Source organism: Bufo gargarizans, chromosome 3, assembly GCF_014858855.1.
Source record: "Bufo gargarizans isolate SCDJY-AF-19 chromosome 3, ASM1485885v1, whole genome shotgun sequence".
NCBI lineage: Eukaryota > Metazoa > Chordata > Amphibia > Anura > Bufonidae > Bufo > Bufo gargarizans.
The window spans coordinates 294900369-294927989 of record NC_058082.1 but is presented as its reverse complement, the minus strand read 5'-3'; the positions used below and the strand labels follow the sequence as shown (position 1 = coordinate 294927989).

Genomic DNA, 27621 nt, shown 5'->3' with positions numbered 1-27621 from the left:
TCCAGCGACGCTAGTGAGAAAGTACCCTAAGAACAATGCAGGCTGTAATCGCTGCCAAAGGTGCTTCAACTAAGTACTGAGCAAAGGGTCTGAATACTTATGTCAATGCAAGATTTTTGTTTTTTCCTTTTCATTTAATTAGGAAAGTGCAGAAGGATGGGGGAAAGTGTGATTTTTTTTTTAACACAAGGCTGCAACATAACAAAATATGAAAAAGTGAAAGAATCTAAAGACTTTCCGAATGCACTGTATGCTACATTTTACAAGACATCCCCCATCCAATAATATTTTGGAACATCCCTTGTGTAAAATATCTGATAAGGCTACTTTCACATTAGCGCTTTCTATTCCGCTATTGAGATCCGTCATAGGATCTCAATAGTGGAAGAAAACGCTTTAGTTTTGTTTCCATTCATTGTCAATGGGGACAAAACTGAACTAAACAAAACGGAATGCACCAAAATGCCTTCCGTTCCGATTGGTTGCGCTCCCATCGTGGACAGAATAACGCGGCAAGCAGCATTTTTCTGTCCGCGATGTGGTGTGAAGCAAGACGGATCCGTCCTAACACACTGTAAGTCAATGGGGACCGATCCGTTTTCTCTGACAATAGAAAACGGATCTGTCACTCATTGACTTTCAATGGTGTTTAACCACCTCAGGACCGCCGTACGCAGGATTGCGTCCTGCCGGCGGTCCTGCTCTTCTGGGTGGACGCATATACGCGTCCTCCCGCGAGAGCCGAGATCTCCTGTGAACGCGCGCACACAGGCGCGCGCGCTCACAGGAACGGAAGGTAAGCGAGTGGATCTCCAGCCTGCCAGCGGCGATCGCTCGCTGGCAGGCTGGAGATCCGAATTTTTTAACCCCTAACAGGTATATTAGACGCTGTTTTCATAACAGCGTCTAATATACCTGCTACCTGGTCCTCTGGTGGTCCCTTTTGTTAGGATTGACCACAAGAGGACTTAGGTAGGTCAGTACAGTCGCACCAAACACCACACTACACTACACCCCCCCCCCGTCACTTATTAACCCATTATAAACCCCTGATCACCCATGATCACCCCATATAAACTCCCTGATCACCCCCCTGTCATTGATCACCGCCCTGTCATTGATCACCCCCCTGTCAGGCTCCATTCAGACGTCCGTATGATTTTTACGGATCCATGGATACATGGATCGGATCCGCAAAAAGCATACGGACGTCTGAATGGAGCCTTACCAGGGGGGTGATCAATGACAGGCGGGTGATCACCCATATACACTCCCTGATCACCCCCTGTCATTGATCACCCCCCTGTCATTGATCACCCCCCTGTAAGGCTCCATTCAGACGTCCGCATGATTTTTACGGATCCATGGATACATAGATCGGATCCGCAAAACACATGCGGACGTCTGAATGGAGCCTTACAGGGGGTGATCAATGACAGGCGGGTGATCACCCATATACACTCCCTGATCACCCCCCTGTCATTGATCACCCCCCTGTAAGGCTCCATTCAGACGTCCGCATGTGTTTTGTGGATCTGATCCATGTATCCATGGATCCGTAAAAATCATGCGGACGTCTGAATGGAGCCTTACAGGGGGGTGATCAATGACAGGCGGGTGATCACCCATATACACTCCCTGATCACCCCCTGTCATTGATCACCCCCCTGTCATTGATCACCCCCCTGTAAGGCTCCATTCAGACGTCCGCATGATTTTTACGGATCCATGGATACATGGATCGGATCCGCAAAACACATGCGGACGTCTGAATGGAGCCTTACAGGGGGTGATCAATGACAGGCGGGTGATCACCCATATACACTCCCTGATCACCCCCCTGTCATTGATCACCCCCCTGTAAGGCTCCATTCAGACGTCCGCATGTGTTTTGTGGATCCGATCCATGTATCCATGGATCCGTAAAAATCATGCGGACGTCTGAATGGAGCCTTACAGGGGGGGTGATCAGTGACAGGGGGGTGATCACCCTGATCACCCCCTGTCATTGATCACCCCCCTGTAAGGCTCCATTCAGACGTCCGCATGTGTTTTGTGGATCCGATCCATGTATCCATGGATCCGTAAAAATCATGCGGACGTCTGAATGGAGCCTTACAGGGGGGGTGATCAGTGACAGGGGGGTGATCACCCTGATCACCCCCTGTCATTGATAACCCCCCTGTAAGGCTCCATTCAGACGTCCGCATGTGTTTTGTGGATCCGATCGATGTATCCATGGATCCATAAAAATCATGCGGACGTCTGAATGGAGCCTTACAGGGGGGGTGATCAGTGACAGGGGGGTGATCACCCTGATCACCCCCTGTCATTGATAACCCCCCTGTAAGGCTCCATTCAGACGTCCGCATGTGTTTTGTGGATCCGATCCATGTATCCATGGATCCGTAAAAATCATGCGGACGTCTGAATGGAGCCTTACAGGGGGGGTGATCAGTGACAGGGGGGTGATCACCCTGATCACCCCCTGTCATTGATAACCCCCCTGTAAGGCTCCATTCAGACGTCCGCATGTGTTTTGTGGATCCGATCCATGTATCCATGGATCCGTAAAAATCATGCGGACGTCTGAATGGTGCCTTACAGGGGGGGTGATCAGTGACAGGGGGGTGATCACCCTGATCACCCCCTGTCATTGATAACCCCCTTGTAAGGCTCCATTCAGACGTCCGCATGTGTTTTGCGGATCCGATCCATGTATCCATGGATCCGTAAAAATCATGCGGACGTCTGAATGGAGCCTTACAGGGGGGTGATCAATGACAGGGGGTGATCAGGGAGTCTATATGGGTGATCACCCCCCTGTCATTGATCACCCCCCTGTCATTGATCACCCCCCTGTCATTGATCACCCCCCTGTCATTGATCACCCCCCTGTAAGGCTCCATTCAGACATTTTTTTTTGGCCCAAGTTAGCGGAAATTTTTTGTTTGTTTTTGTTTTTGTTTTTTCTTACTAAGTCTCATATTCTACTAACTTGTGTCAAAAAATAAAATCTCACATGAACTCACCATACCCCTCACGGAATCCAAATGCGTAAATATTTTTAGACATTTATATTCCAGACTTCTTCTCACGCTTTAGGGCCCCTAAAAAGCCAGGGCAGTATAAATACCCCACATGTGACCCCATTTCGGAAAGAAGACACCCCAAGGTATTCCGTGAGGGGCATATTGAGTCCATGAAAGATTGAAATTTTTGTCCTAAGTTAGCGGAAAGTGAGACTTTGTGAGAAAAAAACAAAAAAAATCAATATCCGCTAACTTATGCAAAAAAAAAAAAAATTCTAGGAACTCGCCATGCCCCTCATTGAATACCTTGGGGTGTCTTCTTTCCAAAGTGGGGTCACATGTGGGGTATTTATACTGCCCTGGCTTTTTAGGGGCCCGAAAGTGTGAGAAGAAGTCTGGGATCCAAATGTCTAAAAATGCCCTCCTAAAAAGAATTTGGGCCCCTTTGCGCATCTAGGCTGCAAAAAAGTGTCACACATGTGGTATCGCCGTACTCAGGAGAAGTTGGGGAATGTGTTTTGGGGTGTCATTTTACATATACCCATGCTGGGTGAGATAAATATCTTGGTCAAATGCCAACTTTGAATAAAAAAATGGGAACAAAGATATTTCTCTCACCCAGCATGGGTATATGTAAAATGACACCCCAAAACACATTCCCCAACTTCTCCTGAGTACGGAGATACCAGATGTGTGACACTTTTTTGCAGCCAAGGTGGGCAAAGGGGCACATATTCCAAAGTGCACCTTTCGGATTTCGCAGGCCATTTTTTACACATTTTGATTGCAAGGTACTTCTTACACATTTGGGCCCCTAAATTGCCAGGGCAGTATAACTACGCCACAAGTGACCCCATTTTGGAAAGAAGACACCCCAAGGTATTCCGTGAGGGGCACGGCGAGTTCCTAGAATTTTTTATTTTTTGTCACAAGTTAGCGGAAAATGATGATTTTTCTTTTTTTTTCTTTTTTCCTTACAAAGTCTCATATTCCACTAACTTGCGACAAAAAATAAAAAATTCTAGGAACTCGCCATGCCCCTCACGGAATACCTTGGGGTGTCTTCTTTCCAAAATGGGGTCACTTGTGGCGTAGTTATACTGCCCTGGCAATTTAGGGGCCCTTATGTGTGAGAAGTACTTTGCAATCAAAATCTGTAAAAAATGACCGGTGAAATCCGAAAGGTGCACTTTGGAATATGTGCCCCTTTGCCCACCTTGGCATCAAAAAAGTGTCACACATCTGGTATCGCCGTACTCAGGAGAAGTTGGGGAATGTGTTTTGGGGTGTCATTTTACATATAACCATGCTGGGTGAGAGAAATATCTTGGCAAAAGACAACTTTTCCCATTTTTTTATACAAAGTTGGCATTTGACCAAGATATTTTTCTCACCCAGCATGGGTATATGTAAAATGACACCCCAAAACACATTCCCCAACTTCTCCTGAGTACGGCGATACCAGATGTGTGACACTTTTTTGCAGCCAAGGTGGGCAAAGGGGCACATATTCCAAAGTGCACCTTTCGGATTTCACCGGTCATTTTTTACACATTTCGATTGCAAAGTTCTTCTCACACATTTGGGCCCCTAAATTGCCAGGGCAGTATAACTACCCCACAAGTGACCCCATTTTGGAAAGAAGACACCCCAAGGTATTCCGTGAGGGGCATAGCGAGTTCCTAGAATTTTTTATTTTTTGTCGCAAGTTAGTGGAATATGAGACTTTGTAAGAAAAAAATAAAAATAAAAAATCATCATCATTTTCCGCTAACTTGTGACAAAAAATAAAAAGTTCTATGAACTCACTATGCCCATCAGCGAATACCTTAGGGTGTCTACTTTCCGAAATGGGGTCATTTGTGGGGGTTTTCTACTGTTTGGGCATTGTAGAACCTCAGGAATCATGACAGGTGCTCAGAAAGTCAGAGCTGCTTCAAAAAGCGGAAATTCACATTTTTGTACCATAGTTTGTAAACGCTATAACTTTTACCCAAACCATTTTTTTTTTGCCCAAACATTTTTTTTTATCAAAGACATGTAGAACTATAAATTTAGCGAAAAATGTATATATGGATGTCGGTTTTTTTGCAAAATTTTACAGCTGAAAGTGAAAAATGTAATTTTTTTGCAAAAAAATCGTTACATTTCGATTAATAACAAAAAAAGTAAAAATGTCAGCAGCAATAAAATACCACCAAATGAAAGCTCTATTAGTGAGAAGAAAAGGAGGTAAAATTCATTTGGGTGGTAAGTTGCATGGCCGAGCGATAAACGGTGAAAGGAGTGTAGTGCCGAAGTGTAAAAAGTGGCCTGGTCATTAAGGGGGTTTCAGCTAGCGGGGCTGAAGTGGTTAAGACAGATCCATCATGGCTATAGAAGACATAATACAACCGGATCCGTTTTAATTTAGGTTTTAATTTGCTGTACTCTATTGAGTTATGCTGCAATCTGTGTGCTTGATGTAAAACACTCACTGCCATAAAGCTTATCTCACATTGGTGCATACACCCCAGGTATGGGGGTCTAGTAGACATCAGGCACAGCAAAGTATCTTGTCTAATTATCTTTATCTAATACAGCAGGGACGGTGGTGTGTGGTAGAGCGGTGTCAGTGCACTCCCGCCTACCTATACATGTCACTGACCTATCATTTAAAGCAGGGGTGCACAACCTTTTCTGGTTGGGGGCCACATTGTCAGCCTGAACCAATTCCAAGGCCCGAAAATAAAACTTAAAGGGGTAGTACCAACTGAAATTTTTGCATTTTCGGCATATTGAACATACAGTATATTCTTTAACTGTTTAGTTACAGTTCCAGGATTCCCATCTAATAGGAGAATACATGAAAGATACATGCAAAAATCCATAAGACATAGACATACATGTCTTTTACCAGATGTTTGGGGGCCACACAGAATGGTATCGAGGGCCGCATGTGGCCCCTGGGCTGCAGGTTGTGCACCCCTGATTTAAAGCATCTCTCATGAGGCACAGTGTTTTTAACTCCTTAGTTAGCTCACTAAATATCTTTTCACGCGTTTTAAAGATTAATAAGTAAAAGTTATGTTTTAATAGTCTGGGACAAGAGTGGTTAGTAGCTGGTTACGTATTAGTGGTTGTATTATGGTAACGGAAGCGTTTTTGCAGATTCATGACAGATCCGCAAAAAATGCTAATGTGAAAGTAGCCTAAACTACTAAGAATTGCTTAGGGCCCATTTACATGGCCAGTGATTATCCACAGGAACATTTTTCCCAATCAGTGCTCAGCGTAAAAAGGGCAGCGATCAGCTCACAAACGAGTGCTCATTTGTTAGGTAAACAGATCTTTTATGCAAATGTACAAATGCTAATAATCTTTCATCACTAGTTCAGTTTGCATGGCCCTACGAGTCTGCCAATCCAAATTGTTATATCATCGATCAGAGTTTGTTCCAGGCTGAAATCAGCATATCTAAAAACCCTTAATTAGATAGCTACAAAGTAAACATTGACAGTTCAAATCAGAGGCGGATGAAGTGCATGATAGGCCCGGGGCTGTCTACCCATCTTGGGCCCCCTCCTTCCATTTTAGTTTAAAAAAAAATCTGTATGAAGAGGCTGCGGTGCTTCAAGAGCGCCACAGTCTCTTCCTAGGCCATATGACATCACATTCATCGTTCACATGGTCTCTGTGCAGCACAGTCCCATCTGAGTGATTGGGGCTGAGCTGCAATACCAAGCACAGTGCTATCAAATGGACAGAGCTGTGCTTGGTAAAGAGCAAAGAGGCTGCAGCGCTCACTGGAACACTGCGGTCTCCTCAAACACCTGATTCCTGGGGGAGCCAGGAGTCGGACCCCCACCATCTCATAACTCTCTGAGTACAGATGTCATAGATGTTACCTGCAGTCTTATGTAACACCCCACATAACACAGTGAATTATGTTATGTGGGGTGTTACATAGGACTGCAGGGAACATCTACTACATTATCTGTACACAGAAAGTTATCACTGTTATCTGGGCTGTTACATAGGACTGCAGGTGACATCTACAAATTAAAATTTTTGTTCCCAAATTTAAAATACATATGATTATGATCAAAAAGACTTGGAGGATAAAATGAGACACAGGTCACAGTGGTGAGTCAGCTCTACATATAGGGGAATACAGCAGCACATACCATACTTCCAGTGATATCTCTTTCCTTTTCTCCTCTCTTTGACCCAGACCGCCATGACAAATTCTTTCAGCCGCATCTCGTCTCTACAGAGTTTGTTGCACAGACTCGTTAGATTTCTCATAATTGGGGTCATTTATCAAACTGGTGTAAAGTAGAATTGGCTTAGTTGCCCATAGCAACCAATCAGATTCCACCTTTTATTTTCCAAAGGAGCTGTCAAAGATGAAAGATGGAAACTGATTAATTGCTCTGGGCAACTAAGCCAGTTTAACGTTACGCCAGTTTGATAAATGACCCTAATAAATGACCCGCATGCGCCGGGAATATACTACCACATAGGCCTCAGGCCTACTATGCCTGAAGCCTATGGCGGTGATCGGCGGCAGGGCAGGGAACTATGCGCTCCTGTGCCCTGCCACAGTATGTCGGCATTCGGGTCACCATTGGGCCCCCCCAGCGATGCCGCGCCCGAGGCTGCCGGCCCGAATGCCCCTATTAAAATCTGCCATTGGTTCAAATAGTATATACTGTTTTACTTGTGATTTTAATATATTTTGTTCTTTAAGGTTGAGAAAACTTATAACTTTGTCCCAACATATTCTTTTTAGTTGGTTTTTCAGAGATCTGGGTCGTAAAGATGCAGAACGTCAGCTCTTAGCTCCAGGAAACGAGCAAGGATCTTTCCTAATACGAGAGAGTGAAACAAATAAAGGTGTTGTTTTATGATAAACAGTTTTTTTCTGAAACCGGCATCAAAAAGTTGCAAGCCTGTGGTTTGCCGCATTTTGAAAGGCACTGTGCCTAGATTTAGATGCATGTGATGTTTGTATACTGTCATTACCACGTTCTGAAAAGGGGGAGTGGTGAGAGAAGGATGGGGTGTGATGTAGGGAGGGTCATCAACCCAGGAATATTCACTATCATTTATGCCAGTTTACTTGTGTAAGTGATAACTTAAAGGGGTTATCCAACCCATGAGATGCTCCCCATACGCCTGGGCCCCTCACACACAATGTACTTACCATGTTCCCCAGCAACCGCATCGCTTCCGAATCCTGCACGGCCAGCGCTGCATCTCCCTGTCGTGCGGATGAAAACATCCAGCGTCGAGAGGGAAGGGGGGCAGCCAATGGCAGGTGGTGATGGGGATGAGCCTCCCTAGCATCGCGGGTGACACTAGGGAGGCTCGTCCCCGTCACCGCCTGCCATTGGCTGCCTGCCTCCCCGACGCTGGATGTTTTCATCTGTGCACGGGCAGATGCAGCGGTGGCCGTGCAGGCTTCACAAGCGATGCAGGTGCGAGGTAAGTACATTTTGTATGAGGGGCCCGGGCATATGGGGAGGCATTTGAGGGGTCTGATAACCCTTTTAATGCTACTCCAGCTAGGAGCTGAAGTAGATTTCAGTCTAGACACACAGACTGACTGAGCATGTGCCTAATTTTTGTTCTGTGTCATAAATAAAGTTCATCCTCTGGTAGTACAGGGAAAATCAAAGACCTTAATAAAATGCTGGTCTATGATAAATGACCACCTATGAGTTGATTCTTTGGGGAATTTATCATGAGGGTAATATTTTAAGTCAGTTTTCCAGTTTACATAGACGTAAGTCAAATTTATCAAATGGCACATGTTATTTGTTATATATGGCTCATCTTTAAACTTAACACTTTTGTGTAGAAATGCTTCTCCAGTTTTCTGCATCATTCCCCTACCGGAGTAGCTCTGGAACTTTTTTGGCGACTTTAAAAAAAAAGTTCCAGTGATAAATCTGGAGTGAAACTCATTAAGGTAGTATTCTGATTGTATTAAGTTTTCCCCTATCCAAAGGTTAAGGGATAACTATTAGATCTGTGGGGGTCCTACTGCTGGGACCCCCACCGATCACAAGAGCAGGGGCCTTGTACCCCGTGGAGCCCCCCAAAATAAATGGAGCAGCCAGTCAAGTATGCATGCAGCAGCTTCATTCATTTCTACGGCTGTGTGCATGCCTGTCTGGCTGCTCTGGTCATTTCATGTGACTCCATAGGGTACATTCTCGTGATCACCCAGCATTAGGACCCCCGTCAATCTAATAGTGATTCCCTATCCCATAACATAGCTAACCATGACGACTTTTCCACCTACTTTTCAAAACTGGAGTAAATGGTGTAAAAATGCAAAAAGTCACAAACATTTTGCTTTTGACCTCAAAAAGTCGCAATCGCCCTATTTTGCAATTTGGATTGCAGGGCATGATTTATGTCTATTTTTCAAAATTCAATGAACTCTATCATTTTTTTTTAATCTTTCTCACCTATTGTTGATTTCAGGCTCCTACTCGTTATCTGTACGTGATCTAGATCAGAATCATGGAGAGGTGGTGAAACATTACAAGATTCGCAATATGGACGATGGAGGATTCTATATATCTCCTCGAATAACTTTCAAGAACCTCCAAGAACTTGTGCAACATTATTCTGGTAAAAATTGCTTTCTTTTGAGATACTATCCAGGGCTTGCATTTTACACTTTCATATAAAACCCAAAAATATTTGTCTGTGACATAATCAGATGAATTACATTTCAAGCATACTTAGTATTGTATATATGCATAATTCAGTACTAGATGTTACATTTTCCTCTCCTAGCTGCTTATAGTTCTTATATTCCAGTCTACAAGCTTTTAGGCTTTCAGTTAGGCCTCATGCACACGACCGTTGTGTGCATCCGTGGCCGTTGTGCCGTTTTCAAATTTTTTTCGCGGACCCATTGACTTTTAATGGGTCCGCGGAAAAATCGGAAAATGCACCGTTTGGCAGCCGCATCCGTGATCCGTGTTTCCTGGCCGTGAAAAAAATATGACCTGTCCTATTTTTTTCACGGCCAACGGTTCACGGACCCATTCAAGTCAATGGGTCCGTGAAAAATCACGGATGCACACAAGATTGTCATCCGTGATCCGTGTCCGTTTTTTCCTATCATTTCAATGGCAAACTTGACTTAGATTTTTTTTTTAATTTTTCATGTCCGTGGATCCTCCAAAAATCAAGGAAGACCCACGGACGAAAAAACGGTCACGGATCACGGACCTACGGACCCCGTTTTTGCGGACCTTAAAAAAAAACGGTCGTGTGCATGAGGCCTTAAAGTAAGTAAATAGAAAACATAAAATAGGGGAGAATGGGTGGATGCTGCTGCAATTTCTCAATGTATTTTAGTGAAACAATAGCAGGGTGGATAAATCTGAGTAGCTCTGAGCATGCAGCACAAATCTTCCATCACACCAGGAAGAATCTGATCAACAAGCACGGGTATAGAACATGTGCATTTACAGCAGTGGAAATGAAAAAGACCCAAATAGTCAGAAACATAATTACAAGCTCTATTACATCAAATATACAGTGGATATAAAAAGTCTACACACCCCTGTTAAAATGTCAGGTTTCTGTGATAAGATAAATCATTTCTGAACTTTTTCCACCTTTAATGTGACCTATAAACTGTACAACTCAATTGAAAAATAAACTGAAATCTTTTAGGTGGAGGGAAGAAAACAAAAAACTAAAATAATGTGGTTGCAAAAGGTTTGGAAAGACAATCACATCAGAAACCTCTGTTCCAAATTCCCATCACCATTAATAAAACTAAAAGTCCACTTTTCTTCCTTCTGTTGCAATGGAAGTCTAGAGATGTCTGCTGAACTTTACATTGGCTAAATAAGATGGAACAGTTTGCCAGATTTGAGATCTCTCACTGTGAATTACTGTCACATCATGCTTTCTCTTAAATATCGGCACTACGATCTCAGCATAGAGTCTTGTTCTTCAAACCTTATCCAGGGCTAGCCAACTTGCGGCTCTCCAGCTGTTGTAAAACTACAACTCCCACCATGCCCTGCTGTAGGCTGATAGCTGTAGGCAGACTGGGCATGCTGGGAGTTGTAGTTTTGCAACAGCTAGAGAGCCACAGGTTGGCCAGCCCTGCAGGCTTATACCGTTGTCTCTGCTAATTTAATTGGTAGAGCTCGCCCCCTCCTCTTTACCTTTCACTTTCCTCCCTCTCAAATACCCACCTCTCCTTTCGATCTCTCCTTCTTCCCCCCTCTACATTTTAAGTGGCTTTGGATTATAAAAACTGTTATAATGGTGAAAGCTAATAATATAAATTGTCAATTAAGGGTGGGATTACATCAAAAGGATACAAAAATGCAGCACACCATGTTCTTGTATCCTGCAGAGTCCAGTAAAAAAAAGAATACGGAAGACGTCCGTGTGCATTCCATATTTTGCGGAACGGAACAGCTGGCCCCTAATAGAACAGTCCTATCCTTGTACGTAATGTGGACAATAATAGCACAAGTTCTATTTTTTTGCAGAACGGTCACACTGAAATACGGAAACGGAATGCAACTTCAGTTTTTTTTGCAGACCCATTGTAACAATGGGGACGGGGGCGGAGCTCCGGCGCAGCACGGCGCTGCACGGAGAAAGGCCGCCGGACTAAAATTACTGCATGTCAGGCTTTTTAGTCCGGCAGCTTTCTCCGTGCAGCGCCGTGCTGCGCCGGAGCTCCGCCCCCGTCCCCATTGTAGTCAATGGGGACGGAGCGGCGCTCCGCGGGCACGGCGAAATAGCCGCAGGACGGATCCGACATGGTGAACAGCCTGTCGGATCCGTCCTGCCGCTAGTGTGAAACTAGCCTTACCGTCCGTGCGGCTCCCGGGGCGCTCCAGAATGACGTCAGAGCGCCCCATGAGCATGGATGACGTGCCATGTGATCACGTCATCCATGCGCGTGGGGCGCCCTGACGTCACTCTGGAGCGCCCCGGGAGCCGCACGGATGGTAAGTATGCTGCTCCCCCGCTCCCCACTACACTTTACCATGGCTGCCAGGACTTTAGCGTCCCGGCAGCCATGGTAACCATTTAAAAAAAGCTAAACGTCGGATCCGGCAATGCGCCGAAATGACGTTTAGCTTAAGGCCGGATCCGGATCAATGCCTTTCAATGGGCATTAATTCCGGATCCGGCCTTGCGGCAAGTGTTCAGGATTTTTGGCCGAAGCAAAAAGCGCAGCATGCTGCGGTATTTTCTCCGGCCAAAAAACGTTCCGGTCCGGAACTGAAGACATCCTGATGCATCCTGAACGGATTTCTCTCCATTCAGAATGCATTAGGATAAAACTGATCAGGATTCTTCCGGCATAGAGCCCCCCCGACGACGGAACCGTTCCGTAGCACCGCAAAAAAAATATAACCTGTCCTATTATTGTCCATTTTGCGGACAAGAGTAGGCATTTCTACAATGGGCCGCCCGTTCCGCAAATTGCGGAAGACACACAGGCGGCTTCCGTTTTTTGCGGACCGCAAAAAAACAGCACGGTCGTGTGCATGAGGCCTTAGTTGTGTTTTTTTTCACAACTGCCAAGAATTCAGAGGTGATTTAATAAATATAGTGGTTTATGGAGTAACTGTCATATTTGGTATGTAATTAAGGTACCTCGGATGGATTGTGCACCTTACTGAAAAAACCATGTCAGACTCACCGACCACAAAAGCCCTGGTGGGGTGATGAATGGGAAATTTCACGCAGTTCCCTTCAACTGGTGAAAAAACTAGGTGCAGGGCAGTTTGGGGAAGTGTGGATGGGTAAGTAAGTCCATTCATTTATAAGTATCATAAACATTTCTAATGTTTTTTTTGTGATTTGTAAATCAATATCATAAGTTAAAGTCTACCATTATTTTGCTAATATACAAATTAAGGTTATTGCTCAGAATATTTGTATTAACTGTATTTTTGCTTTTAACACCAGCCTTAAGGAGCCACCCATACATATTCAATAGCTCATGGTTGAATTATCATTTGGCCAACAGTTATGTTTATGGACTCCCTCCTGACTGGCTCGGCAGAACGTGTATATGTATTCTATGGGGAGACCAGAGAAAGCCGCTGTCAGGAACTTCTCGTTCTCGGCAGGTTTGGCCAACAAAAGACTTATGTGTATGGCCAGCTTTATACAATGACCTGAAATATTATGGGTGTGTGGGGTGAGAGGCTCTTATAATCTGAAATCTTGCCAGCTCAGGTTAGTTCTAAAAAGCATTTTTCAACAAAAAAAAAAAAGTGTGGAAGGACAGGTACAACAGATATGAACTTTGAATGAGTGACCTATGAAAACCAGTGGGCATCTCAGCTAATATTCTGTGAAGTTCAGTAGAGCATGTTTTTGGTCAGAACTAGACCTTAGTCAAGAAAATGTTATTGCCTGATTGCCGCTCCCATTCTCTATGAAATCCGTGAAATGTCAGTGAAGTGTCTTACACCAGTGGTCCCCAACCGCCGGGCCACGGCTCAGGACTGGACCCTGGAAGATTGTTTGCTGGAAGCGCTTCATTAGTACCGGAGGACCAGGAGTCGGTGAAGGATCTGTAATCATAGCTTCCTGGTCCTCGGCTTGGCTGTCGGCTGTGCACAGCGTGAGGGCGCACTGTAACCTCACACTGTGCGCCGTGCCCACAATACACAGCCGACAGCAGGATGAAGAGGATCGCAATGGTGAGGAGTGGTGCCGTCCACGAGCAGGAGAGGTAAGTGTTTTATTTCATTTGCGCTGATGGCTGGGGGCTGGTGGCTGGTGGCTGGTGGCTGACATGAGGGAAGATGGCTGGCTGACATGGGGTCTGAAGGCTGGCTGACATGGGGTCTGATGGCTGGCTGACATGGGGGCAGATTGCTGACATGGGGGCTTATGGCTGGCTGACATGGGGGGCTGGTGGCTCGCTGACATGGTGGCTGATGGCTGGCTGACATGGGGGCTGATGGATGGCTGACATGGGGGCTGATGGCTGTCTGACATGGGGGCTGATGGCTGGCTGACATGGGGGCTGATGGCTGGCTGACATGGGGGCTGATGGCTGGCTGACATGGGGGGCTGATGGCTGGCTGACATGGGGGCTGATGGCTGGCTGACATGGGGGCTGATGCTGGCTGACATGGGGGCTGATTGTTGGCTGACATGGGGGCTGATGGCTGGCAGACATGGGGGCTGATGGCTGGCAGACATGGGGGCTGATGGCTGGCTGACATGGGGGCTGATGGCTGGCTGACATGGGGGCTGATGGCTGGCTGACATGGGGGCTGATGGCTGGCTGACATGGGGGCTGATGGCTGGCTGACATGGGAGCTGATAGATGGCTGAAGGTTGGGGGGTTGATCTGAGGCATTGGGTGTCTGATCTGAAGTCTGATTAACATTGTGGGTCTGATTGCTGGTTTAACCTGAGGTGTAATGTAAAAAATGTTTTTCTTATTGTTCTCGACCAGTGCAGCAGAGACCTTAGTCAGTTTATATAGTCGTTATATAGTGTTATATATTTTAATATGTACCTTGTGTTTTGTTATGAGCGTGAATCAGTCAGCGCCGACCAGCACCTCCCAAGCCCCGCCCCAGAACCCCCCACCCCCGGTCCCTGGGAAAATTGTCTTGCATGAAACTTGTCCTTGGTGCAAAAAAAGTTGGGGACCACTGTTTTACACCCCTATTGTGTAAAAAAGTTGCAAGTTATGGCGCACAGAATAGTTGAGCCATATTCTGCAACTTTTTACTTTTCTCGCTATTTTTCAAAGGTGTCAAGATAAGTTAGCAGGCTTTAGTGGGAAGGGGTGTTTCCCCAGCAGCTCAACAGATTTACTATCGTTTACTACAGGAACAGGTGTAAATGATGGTTCAAATCTACATCAGCTCATAGCTGCATTTTTTGTCCAGCCGCCTCTCGGCTTGTTTCCCGTGATGCGGCCGGACCTCCGGCCCACCCCCATTATAGTAAATGGGGCCAGAGCGGACTTCTGGCAACCTGCTGGACCCTGCTGCCGCAAGTGTGAAAATACCTTAAATCAAGGGACAACATTGTAATCAAACAAGATCAGAAACAATTAAGCTGTATGGTACACAATGATGAGATAGGCCCAAATTAAGTTACAGTGTAGTTGGGCAAATGCAGTACCAGACGACAAAAGTCAGAAAAAGTCTGAATTGCAAATCTCAGGTCAAAAGGTTCAAGCACAGAACTCTCATATATATATATATATATATATATATATATCTCCTTAAGGACACAGCCTTATTTCACCTTAAGGACCAGTAAATACAAAGGGTGGTCCCTTCGGGGTGATGTGAAAGCACCCCCCCAAAAACTACTCGTAAATAGAAACTAAGTGAAAAGAAAGGGGTAGTAACGTTTTAAAACCTAACTTTTATTAGGGTTATTAAAAGTCCCAGTGGTGGGAGGAGAACCCCTACCAGACGAACATAAACAAAACAACAGAGGACCTGAAGTAACAGGTCACCTGATGGTCAGGTACCCGTTCACGTCTCCGAATGTAACCGGAGGTGGACTATGTGACCAATAGACGTTTAACAAAACAAAAGACCGTAGCAGGTGTGCCGTGGTCTACAAACATGCCATGCGGCACATATAAGGGTTGGTCTTACCGGTGGTGGACGGAAGGACCTACAGGTCCGGAACCCCGGAGAAAGTGTTCTCACGTGTGGATGCGTCCTCCAGTTGGTGGTCACTTTGTACAGGAGGGCCACAGGGAGGAGTCTGTCCCTGGTACTGCCCTACTTGGCCTAGCAAGCCCTAAAGTGCCTCCTAACACGGGGTCCTATCCCCGCAAGGGGTGGCCCCGTCCGGAACCTTGCCCTGGAATAGAAGACCCTAGATGACCCTGTCAGAACAGGGAGGTGGCCCTATGTTGCTTTAAACCTGGGTAAGGCTATTAATATGGGGGTAACAATGGAGACAAGCTCTGGTTCCCAGGCTTGTGTGGGGATATACTCTGAGCTCCTACGCGTTTCATTGAAGAGAATATCCAATAAAATACATCCAACAGTAAGGGAATAAAGGTCACTACCTATTAAAAACCCCTTAAATCATCAGGGGACAGGGGTGTAAGGTAGGATTTGAACCCCCACTCTCAGTCCATCTGTATGGTTATAGCAGGTGCAGGGGGGGGGGGGGTATTGAGTGGCGCAGACTGAACGGGACTTGATAGTCCAAAATGACCCAGGTACCTATAAAGTAAAGGACATCGATGGGGGTACAGTCAGGTACATACATACGCTACACTCAATGTATCGGCATGCCAAGTCAGGTACTGTTTGGCCTGAAGGTCTAATGGCTTGTGTGGGGTATGGCAGGATGGATGCACATGCCGAACCAACAGCCGGCGTCTGACAGCGCTTGTACGCGCGCTGTGTAGTTTAAATGCAGGGGCAGGTTGGTCGGGCGCATGCGCGGTAGGTGCGGCCGCCGCTCGCGCGATTTGGTATATGTCATGTGATGCGGCCGGCCGCATCCCCCCTTGCGCATGCGCCGCTGCCAGTGAGTGCTGTCAGACGCCGGCTGTTGGTTCGGCACGTGCATCCATCCTGCCATACCCCACACAAGCCATTAGACCTTCAGGCCAAACAGTAAGTAATCTGACTTGGCATGCCAATGCATTGAGTGTAGCGTATGTATGTACCTGACTGTACCCCCATCGATGTCCTTTACTTTATAGGTACCTGGGTCATTTTGGACTATCAAGTCCCGTTCAGTCTGCGCCACTCAATACCCCCCCCCCCCCTGCACCTGCTATAACCATACAGATGGACTGAGAGTGGGGGTTCAAATCCTACCTTACACCCCTGTCCCCTGATGATTTAAGGGGTTTTTAATAGGTAGTGACCTTTATTCCCTTACTGTTGGATGTATTTTATTGGATATTCTCTTCAATGAAACGCGTAGGAGCTCAGAGTATATCCCCACACAAGCTTGGGAACCAGAGCTTGTCTCCATTGTTACCCCCATATTAATAGCCTTAACCGGGTTTAAAGCCACATAGGGCCACCTCCCTGTTCTGACAGGGTCATCTAGGGTCTTCTATTCCAGGGCAAGGTTCCGGACGGGGCCACCCCTTGCGGGGATAGGACCCCGTGTTAGGAGGCACTTTAGGGCTTGCTAGGCCAAGTAGGGCAGTACCAGGGACAGACTCCTCCCTGTGGCCCTCCTGTACAAAGTGACCACCAACTGGAGGACGCATCCACACGTGAGAACACTTTCTCCGGGGTTCCGGACCTGTAGGTCCTTCCGTCCACCACCGGTAAGACCAACCCTTATATGTGCCGCATGGCATGTTTGTAGACCACGGCACACCTGCTACGGTCTTTTGTTTTGTTAAACGTCTATTGGTCACATAGTCCACCTCCGGTTACATTCGGAGACGTGAACGGGTATCTGACCATCAGGTGACCTGTTACTTCAGGTCCTCTGTTGTTTTGTTTATGTTCGTCTGGTAGGGGTTCTCCTCCCACCACTGGGACTTTTAATAACCCTAATAAAAGTTTAGGTTTTAAAGCGTTACTACCCCTTTCTTTTCACCTTAAGGACCAGGCCATTTTTTGCAAATATGACCAGTGTCACTTTAAGGCCCCTTTCACACGGGCGAGTATTCCGCGCGGATGCGATGCGCGAGTTAAACGCATTGCACCTGCACTGAATCCTGACCCATTCATTTCTATGGGGCTGTGCACACGAGCGGTGATTTTCACGCATCACTTGTGCGTTGCGTGAAAATCGCAGCATGCTCCTCTTTGTGCGTTTTTCAAGTAACACAGGCCCCATAGAAATTAATGGGGTTGCGTGAAAATCGCATGCATCCGCAAGCAAGTGCGGATGCAGTGCGATTTTCACGCACGGTTGCTAGGAGATGATCGGGATGGAGACCCGATCATTATTATTTTCCCTTATAACATGGTTATAAGGGAAAATAATAGCATTCTGAATACAGAATGCATAGTACAATAGCGCTAGAGGAGTTAAAAAAAATAAAATAAATTAAACTCACCTTAATCCAATTGATCGCGCAGCCCGGCTTCTCTTCTGTCTTCTTTTTTGCTGTGTGCAGGAAAATTACCTGTGGTGACATCACTCCGGTCATCACATGGTCCGTCACATGATCTTTTACCATGGTGATGGATCATGTGATGGCCAATGTGATGACCGGAGTGACGTCACCACAGGTCCTTTTCCTGCACACAGCAAAAAAGAAAACAGAAGAGAAGCCGGGCTGTGCAATCAAGTAAATTAAGGTGAGTTTAATTATATTTTCTTTTTTTTTAGCCCCTCCAGCGCTATTGTACTATGTATTCTGTATTCAGAATGGTATTATTTTCCCTTATAACCATGTTATAAGGGAAAATAATACAATCTACAGAACACCGATCACAAGCAGTTCGGGTTTGGGTACCAAACATGCAGATTTTTCTTACAATATTTTGCACTCGTGCAGAAAAATCGTGCATGTTCCCACAACGCACCTGCACCTTTTCCCGCAAAGCCCGTCTGAAAGAGGCCTAAGTGGTGATAACTTTAAAACGCTTTGACTTATCCAGGCCATTCTGAGGTAGTTTTTTCGTCACATATTGTACTTCCTGACACTGGTAAAATGGAGTAAAAAAAAAATCATTTTTATTTATAAAAAAATACTAAATTTGCCCAAAATTTGGAAAAACTTGCAAATTTCCAAGTTTCAATTTCTTTACTTCTATAATACATAGTAATACCTACAGAAATAGTTATTACTTTACATTCCCCATATGTCTACTTCATGTTAGGATCATTTTGGAAATGACATTTTATTTTTGGGGGATGTTACAAGGCTTAGAAGTTTAGAAGTAAATCTTGAAATTTCTTAGAAATTTTCAAAAAACAACTTTTTAAGGACCAGTTCAGGTCTGAAGTCACTTTGTGAGGCTTACATAATAGAAACCACCCAAAAATGACCCCATTCTAGAAACTACACCCCTCAAGGTATTCAAAACTGATTTTACAAACGTTGTTAACTCTTTAGGTGTTCCACAAGAATTAATGGAAAATAGAGATACAATTTCAAAATTTCACTTTTTTGGGCAGATTTTCCATTTCAATTTTTTTTCCAGTTACAAAGCAAAGGTTAACAACCAAACAAAACTCTATATTTATGGCCCTGATTCTGTAGTTTACAAAAACACCCAATATGTGGTCGTAAACTGCTGTACGGGCACACGGCAGGGCGCAGAAGGAAAGGAATGCCATATTGTTTTTGTAAGGCAGATTTTGCTGGACAGTTTTTTTGACACCATGTCCCATTTGAAGCCCCTCTGATGCACTCCTAGAGTAGAAACTCCAAAAAAGTGACCCCATTTTAGAAACTACGGGATAAGGTGGAAGTTTTGTTGGTACTAGTTTAGGGTACTGTTTTTTTGACACCATGTCCCATTTGAAGCCCCCCTGATGCACTCCTAGAGTAGAAACTCCAAAAAAGTGACCCCATTTTAGAAACTACGGGATAAGGTGGAAGTTTTGTTGGTACTAGTTTAGGGTACATATGATTTTAGTTTACTCTATATTACATTTTTTGTGAGGCAAGGTAACAAGAAATAGCTGTTTTGCCACCTTTTTTTTGTTATTTACAACATTCATCTGACAGGTTAGATCATGTGGTATTTTTTAGACCCGGTTGTCACGGACGCGGCGATACCTAATATGTATACAATTTTTTTATTTATGTAAGTTTTACACAATGATTTCATTTTTGAAACAAAAAAAAACATGTTTTAATGTCTCCATCGTCTGAGAGCCATAGTTTTTTCAGTTTTTGGGCGATTATCTTAGGTAACGTCTCATTTTTTTGCGGGATGAGATGACGGTTTGATTGGCACTATTTTGGGGTGCATATGACTTTTTGATCGCTTGCTATTACACTTTTTGTGATATAAGTTGACAAAAAATTGTTTATTTAGCACAGTTTTTATTCGGTGTTCATCTGAGGGGTTAGGTCATGTGATATTTTTTATATAGAGCCGGTCGATACGGACGCAGCGATACCTAATATGTATACTTTTTTTTATTTATGTAAGTTTTACACAATAATATCCTTTTTGAAACAAAAAAAAAATCATGTTTTAGTGTCTCCATATTCTGAGAGTCATAGTTTTTTCAGTTTTTGGGCCATTATCTTGGGTAGGATATGATTTTTGCGGGATGAGATGACGGTTTGATTGGCACTATTTTGGGGTTCATATGACTTTTTGATCGCTTGCTATTACACTTTTTGTGATGTAAGGTGACAAAAAATTGTTTACTTAGCACAATTTTTCTTTTTTACGGTGTTCATCTGAGGGGTTAGGTCATGTGATATTTTTATAGAGCCAGTCTATATGGACGGGGCTGGATCTCACAGGCACGTCACAGGAAGGCAGCGGCGATGCCTCAGGAAGCTACAGCCCCATGGGGACAGCCCTATGAATTGACCTGCGGTTTGCGGCGATCGCCGACATGGGGGGGTCATGGGACCTCCCCGCGACCTCAATGATTTGAGCAGGCACCGGCATCCGATCACCGTCCGCCGCGCAGCGGTGATCGGAAATACACAGGGCGTACAGGTACACCCTGTGTCCTTAAGTACCAGGACATCAGGGCGTACCTGTACGCCCTGTGTCCTGAAGAGGATATATATATATATGAAAAAACAAATGAAAAAAGAAAAAAAAATATATATATATATACTGGCAGAAAGACCCGGCTTTGCACAAGTATATATCTATTTCATTTAATGTTTGTGTTTGTCATTAAAATATATCGACAGCATCCCCCATAACAGTGACATCTACAGTACCTCACCCCCATTAACAGTGAGCTCCACAGCCCCCCACCCCTTAACACTGACTCCTCCACAGTGCCCTTTAAAATGGGACCTCTAAAGCAGTCCACCCCCTTAACTTTGACCTTCACAGCAGCCTGCCCCTTTAACACTGAGTTCCACAGCACTCCACCCCCTTGACAGTGACCTCCACAGGGGCCCACCCTCTTAACAGTGACCTCTACAGCACCCGCCCCTTCACACTGACCATAGGTTACAGTCCTCTTAACTGTGACCTCCACAATTCCCGGCCCCCTTAACAGAGACCTCAACAGCGACTGCCCCTTTAACAGTGACTGCCACAGTACCCCGCTACCTTAACAGTGACCTCCACCGTACTCCGCTCCCTTAACAGTGACCTCACAGTACCCCACTGCCTTAACATTGACCTCACAGTACCGCGCTGCCCCTTTAATAGTGGCCTCCACAGTCCCCTTCTCCCTTAACAGTGACCTCCACAGTGCCCGCCCCTTTAACAGTGACCTCCACAGCATCCTGCCCTCTTAACAGTAACATCCACAGCGCCCTCCTCTTTAACAGTGACCTCCACAGTGGCCGCCCCTTTATTAGTGACCTCTACAGTACTCCATTTCCTTAGCAGTGACTTTCACAATAACCCACCCCTTAACAGTGATCTCCACAGCAGCTGCCCCTTTAATAGTGACTTCCACAGTCCCACACCCCCTTAACAGTAACCTCCACAGTGGCTGGCCCTTTATCTGTGACCTCCACAGTACCCCGACTCATTAAAATTGATTTCCACAATAACCTGCCCCCTTAACAGTGACCTCCACAGAGCTCTGTTACCTTAAAATGTGACCTCCACAACATCCCACCCCCTTAACAGTGACATCCACAGCACCCCGCCCCTTAACACTGACCTCCATAGTGGACCGTCCCCTTAACTGTGACCTTCACCGTTCCCTGCCCCCTTATCAGTGACCTCCACAGCATCCCGCCCCTTAACAGTGAACTCCACAGCGGCTGCCCCTTTATTAGTGACCTCCACAGTACCACATCTCTTTAACAGTGATTTCCACAACACCGCGCCCCCTTAACAGTGGCCTCTACAACACTCTGCCCCTTAACACTGACCTTTATAGTGGGCCGTCACCTTAACTGTGACCTCCACAGCACTCTGCTCCCTTAACAGTGTCATCCATAGCTCCCTCCCCTTTAAAGCTGACCTACAGCAGTGTAGAAAAATGGTTGGGTTGTTATGGAAACAAGGTGTAAAACTGTGTGTATGTGGAGACCAAGTACCCAGCGCCGGATGGAAGACAGGGAGTCTGAAACGCTAGGGCAGGCTGCTATGGAGGTTACAGTTAAGGGGACGGTCCGCTATGGAGGTCAGTGTTAAGGGGCAGATTGCTGTAGAGGCCACTGTTAAGAGGACGGGGTGTTGTGGAAATCACTGTTAAGGAGATAGGGTACTGTGGAGGTCACTGTTAAAGGGGTGGACTGCTGTGGAGGTCACTGTTAAGGGGGTGGGATGCTGCTGAGGTCACTGTTAAAGGGGTGGGCTTCTGTGGAGGTCACTGATAAGGGGGCAGGATGCTGTGGAAGTCACTGTTAAAGGGGGGCGCTGTGGAGGTCTCTGTTAAGGGGACAGGGAAATGTAGAGGTCACAGTTAAGGGGATGGTCCGCTATGGAGGTCAGTGTTAAGATGCAGGGCGCTGTAAAGGTCACTGTTAAGGAGGTGGGGTGTTGTGGTGGTCACATTTTAAGGGAACACAGCTCTGTAGAGGTCACTGTTAAGGGGGCGGGTTATTGTGGAAATCACTGTTAACAAGATGGAGTACTGTGGGGATCACTAATAAAGGGGTGGCCACTGTGGAGGTCACTGTTAAAGGGGAGGGTGCTGTGGAGGTCACTGTTAAGCTGGCGGGATGCTGTGGAGGTCTCTGTTAAGGGGGCAGGTTATTGTGGAAATCACTGTTAACGAGACGGGGTACTGTGGAGATCACTAATAAAGGGGCGGCCGCTTTGGAGGTCACTGTTAAAGGGGAGGGCGCTGTGGATGTTACTGTTAAGGGGACAGGCCGCTGTGGAGGTCACTGTTAAAGGTGCGGGGTACTGTAGATGTCACTGTTATAGTGGATACTGTCGATATCTTTTAATGACACACACAAACATTAAATGAAATAGATGAAATATACCCGTGTGAAGCCAGATCCTTCTGCTAGTGTATATATATATATGTATATATATATATATATATATATATATATAAATGACTTCAACCTGAGATATCCCTTCCTGCGACCTTCCTGTGTTGCTTTTTGTTGAAGATAAAATAAACAGCAATATTTTTTATATTCACTTAGGGGGGCATTATTGTTTGTTGTGGTTTTTGTGTCATTTTATTTATTTTTTGCTTGGCGACAGTGCGCCAAATTTGTGAATAGCCGCACAATAATTTTATGGGTGCACCAAGTTTATGAAATGGCGCATGGTAATAATATATTTAGTGCAAGAGCAATGTGATAAATGCCTTTGTCTGTAAAAGTACACCAGGGGGTTGTCTGGCATGGAGATGTGACTATTTTGTGACCGTAGCAAAAGTCGCACATAGTAAATGTGCCATAATTTAGGTGTAATTCCAGTTCTTGTACTTACATATAGACCATTTAAAAAACTGGTGAACTGTGGCCTATACAGACAAAAGTCGTAGGAGTTTGTGCAGCAAGTTAGTTGCGCCAAATTTTTTGACAAATTACCACCAGAAAACACACTCTGATAAGTGCCCCCCTAAGTCTGTTTCTGTATTACACTTTGGGTCAGATTTACTAATCCTATCGACGGCGTAAACTTAGTCAGGCTTTTCAAATCTGCACAGGATTTATTAAAGGGCTCAGGCTGGATGATAAATGTGGTGCAAGGATAAAAACTTTTCTCTGACTTTGTACCAGCTATTGGTTGGCTTACTTTGAGACGTTGCACCAAAATGTGGCACAAAACATTTCCACCCCCTTTCGCATAACTAAAAAAAGCTTTGTAGAAACCCAAGTTGCACCCAATTGCTCCAATCTGTGCCTCTTTTTATACACATACTAGGCGCAGACACATTAGTAAATCTGGGCCTTTGTTTTCTTGGGCAGGATACTACAATAAGCACACCAAAGTTGCAATAAAGAGCCTTAAGCAGGGCACCATGCCCCCAACAGCTTTCCTGGCAGAAGCCAATCTAATGAAGCAGCTGCAGCATCCACGACTGGTCCGCTTACATGCAGTGGTAACTGAACAGCCTATATTTATAGTGACAGAATTCATGGAAAATGGTAAGACGTAATAAAGATAAAGCTAACTTCTGAATCCTCCCTGGCTAGCACCTAGAATACTTGCTGACAAACATTTTGGGTGCTATGCCCCAGAAAGCATTTCATGAATGACACTGACATTGAATGCTGTACCAGTTCAGTTCACTTCACTGAAACTATGGTGCCTACTCTAAACCACAATTCCTTCTGCACCACACTTGTCACTTTGCATTCAGACAAGAAGTGTCTCCAAAGGCCCCCTCACTGCTGAACTGAGCAGAAGGAAAGGTTCCTTCCCGTCAATCTCCTGCCCATCAGTGAAAGAGAACGGTGCATTTACACTTGAAAAATGGCAAAAAAATCATATTTAGCATGGCTGGATCTTAACAAGGTTCCAAGTAGAGCTTCAATATGCAACAAGAAGAAATGGGAGTGAAACAAAACATTTTTTGAGCATTCAATTTAATGAAAACAACGAATAAACTGAAACAGGCTGTTTTTCAGCTGATCAAAAGTTTAGGACCACACCTCCAAAAAAAAAAAAATAAACCCCCCCAAAACAGAAATCCAACTTCCAAACATGAACTCAGTAATGAGTAGCTCTGCCGTTATTGTTTATCACTTCAAAAATTCGTTTCGGCATGCTTGATGCAAATGTTTCCATGAGGTGAGTGGAAACATTTCTCCAAGTGGTGAAGACAGCCGCACGAAGGCCATCTACTGTCTGGAACTGTTGTCCATTTTTGTAAACTTCCCTTACCATCCATCCCCAAAGGTTCTCAATTGGATTTAGATCAGGGGAACACGCCGGATGGACCAAAAGAGTGAGGTTATTCTCCTGGAAGAAGTCCCTTGTCCTGCGGGCATTGTGTACTGTAGCGTTATCCTGTTGAAAAACCCAGTCGTTACCACACAGACGAGGGCCCTCAGTCATGAGGAATGCTCTCTGCAACATCTGGACATAGCCAGCGGCCGTTTGACGCCACTGCACTTCCTGAAGCTCCATTGTTCCACTGAAGGAAAAAGAACCTCAGACCATTATGGTGCCCCCTCCACTGTGGCACGTAGAAAACATCTCAGGTGGGATCTGCTTGTCATGCCAGTAACGTTGGAAACCATCAGGACCATCAAGGTTAAATTTTTTCTCATCAGAGAATAAAACTTTCTTACACCTTTGAATGTCCCATGTTTGGTGCTCTCTTGCAAAGTCCAAACAAGCAGTTCTGTGGCGTTCAAGGAGACGAGGTCTTTGAAGACGTTTTTTGTTTTTGAAGCCTTTCAGTCTCAGATGCCGTCTGATGGCTATGGGACTGCAGTCAGCACCAGTAAGGGCCTTAATTTGGGTTGAGGATCGTCCAGTGTCTTGACAGACAGCCAATTGGATCCTCCGGCTCAGTGCTGATTAAATTTTTTGGGGTCTTCCACTTGACTTTTTTGTTCCATAACCCTCAGAATCATTTAAGAAATTCCAAATGACTGTCTTACTGCGTCCCACCTCAGCAGCGATGGCGCGCTGTGAGAGACCCTGCTTATGCAGTTCAACAACCCGACCACGGTCAAAAAGGGAAAGTTTTTTTGCCTTTGCCATCACAACGTGTGACTACCTGACAGAAAATGACAATGAATCCACATCTTTGCACAGATTTGGCCTTGTTTCATGTTGAAGCTCTACTTGGAACCTTGTTAAGATCCAACAATGCTAAATATGATTTTTTTTGCCATTTTTCAAGTAGTCTTAAACTTTTCATCAGGACTGTATATGCAGTGATCTCCTCCTCAGTATGGGGAGGAGTAATCACTAATGTCATTGCTCATCCCCATACAGAATCATTGTTTGCAGGCATCAGAGCGTGATTAGACAGCACAATCTGCTGCAGGCAAACAATGATTTAGGTGTCCGCACAAACAATCTTTTTAAACTCTCGTTCATCCAGTATTTGGCGGTACCTTTGCTGAGCGCTTGTTAATGATTATCTGCTGGATGCTCGGCCAGTGTAAAGGAGCCTTAAAGGGGTTGTCTCACTTCAGTAAGTGGCATTTATCATGTAAAGAAAGTTAATACAAGCCACTTATTAATGTATTGTTATTAGCCATATTGGCTCCTTTGCGAGCTGTATTAATTTTTTCCATCACATTATACACTGCTTGTTTCCATGGTTACAGAACACCCTGCAATCCATCAGTGGTGGTCGTGCTTTAACAATATAGGAAAAAGAAGAGAGAGAAGACCCCAGGGGTGCGGAAAGTGAGAGGGGGCAGTGCCCACCCAGTATGTCCATGAATAGCACCCCCAAGAAATAACTCGGCACAAGCTCCCGAGTACAATGGCAGAACAATAAAATGCATGTGATGCCGGAAGACAGGGAACAAAAAAGGAACACACTATGAAGAAGGGTTAACATGCAGAGGAGACTCACCTAAAAGAGACCAGAAGTGTGACAACGCGCGTTTCGGGTCACCCCCTGACGAAGGCACGCCGAAACGCGCGTTGGGGTAGCGCCATCCTGGTTGTCACACTTCTGGTCCCTTTTAGGTGAGTCTCCTCTGCATGTTAACCCTTCTTCATTTCTGTTACCTGGATGTTTACTGACCCCTCAGTTTTACACATTTTTCTCATGTTTATATTTGGTTCTCTGCAGTTTACTAGTGACTCACCATTTATTACATATATATATGTGATCTGAGGGTAGGTTATTATACCATATACATCCCTGCAGATCCTATACATTCACAGATCTTTGACCAGTGTGTTCCTCCCAGGGTGGCACAGTTTTTTCCTTCCCTGTTCCTTTTTTGTTCCCTGTCTTCCGGCATCACATGCATGTAATTGTAATTTTAATTGTGTTTTGTTACATTACAATTAAATTCTATATTTACACCACCTTCCTTTTGGCACCTTGGGCTCCTTTTTCTTTTATTGTTCTGCCAATATAGGAAAAAGCACTAACCTATGTGCGCTCCAATGGTCCCGGCCACCAGAGAGTCTGATGCTTTTCCTATAGTGTGTAAGCACGACCACCACTGATGGTTTGCAGGGTGGTGTGTAACCATGGAAACGAGCAGTGTATAATGTGATGGAAAAATGAATCCAGCTAGCAAAGGAAGCAATATGGATAATAACAATACATTAGTAAGTGCCTTGTATGAACTTTCTGTACATGATAAATGCAACTTACTGTAGTAAAACAACCCCTTTAAGGCAAATGACATCCATCTTGGAAGAAAATCGATCTTATCTGTCTATTGACAAATTCCACTGACCTTTTTCTCTATACTACAGGAAGCCTGATAGATTATTTGAAGACACCAGAAGGCCTCAGACTTAACGTCTATAAACTAATAGACATGTCCGCCCAGGTAAGGCGTTAAATGACAAAATGCTGAAGATGACAGAGAATAGAGAAATGGTAGGTCCTAGGAAGAAATGAAATTCTGGGGAACCAGAATTTGATTAGAGAA

General features: G+C 45.0%; 1 protein-coding gene across 2 annotated transcripts in view; it reads left to right on the top strand.

Annotated features, from left to right (window-relative positions):
- Window positions 1-27621, top strand: part of LCK (LCK proto-oncogene, Src family tyrosine kinase) — a 79230-nt gene that overhangs the window by 35981 nt on the left and 15628 nt on the right. For both annotated transcript variants that reach the window (XM_044286502.1, XM_044286501.1), the window contains exons 6-10: window positions 7807-7910; window positions 9510-9659; window positions 12674-12826; window positions 24004-24183; window positions 27443-27519. In XM_044286502.1, coding sequence (XP_044142437.1) covers window positions 7807-7910; window positions 9510-9659; window positions 12674-12826; window positions 24004-24183; window positions 27443-27519 — 664 coding nt within the window. The remainder of the gene's footprint in view (window positions 1-7806; window positions 7911-9509; window positions 9660-12673; window positions 12827-24003; window positions 24184-27442; window positions 27520-27621) is intronic.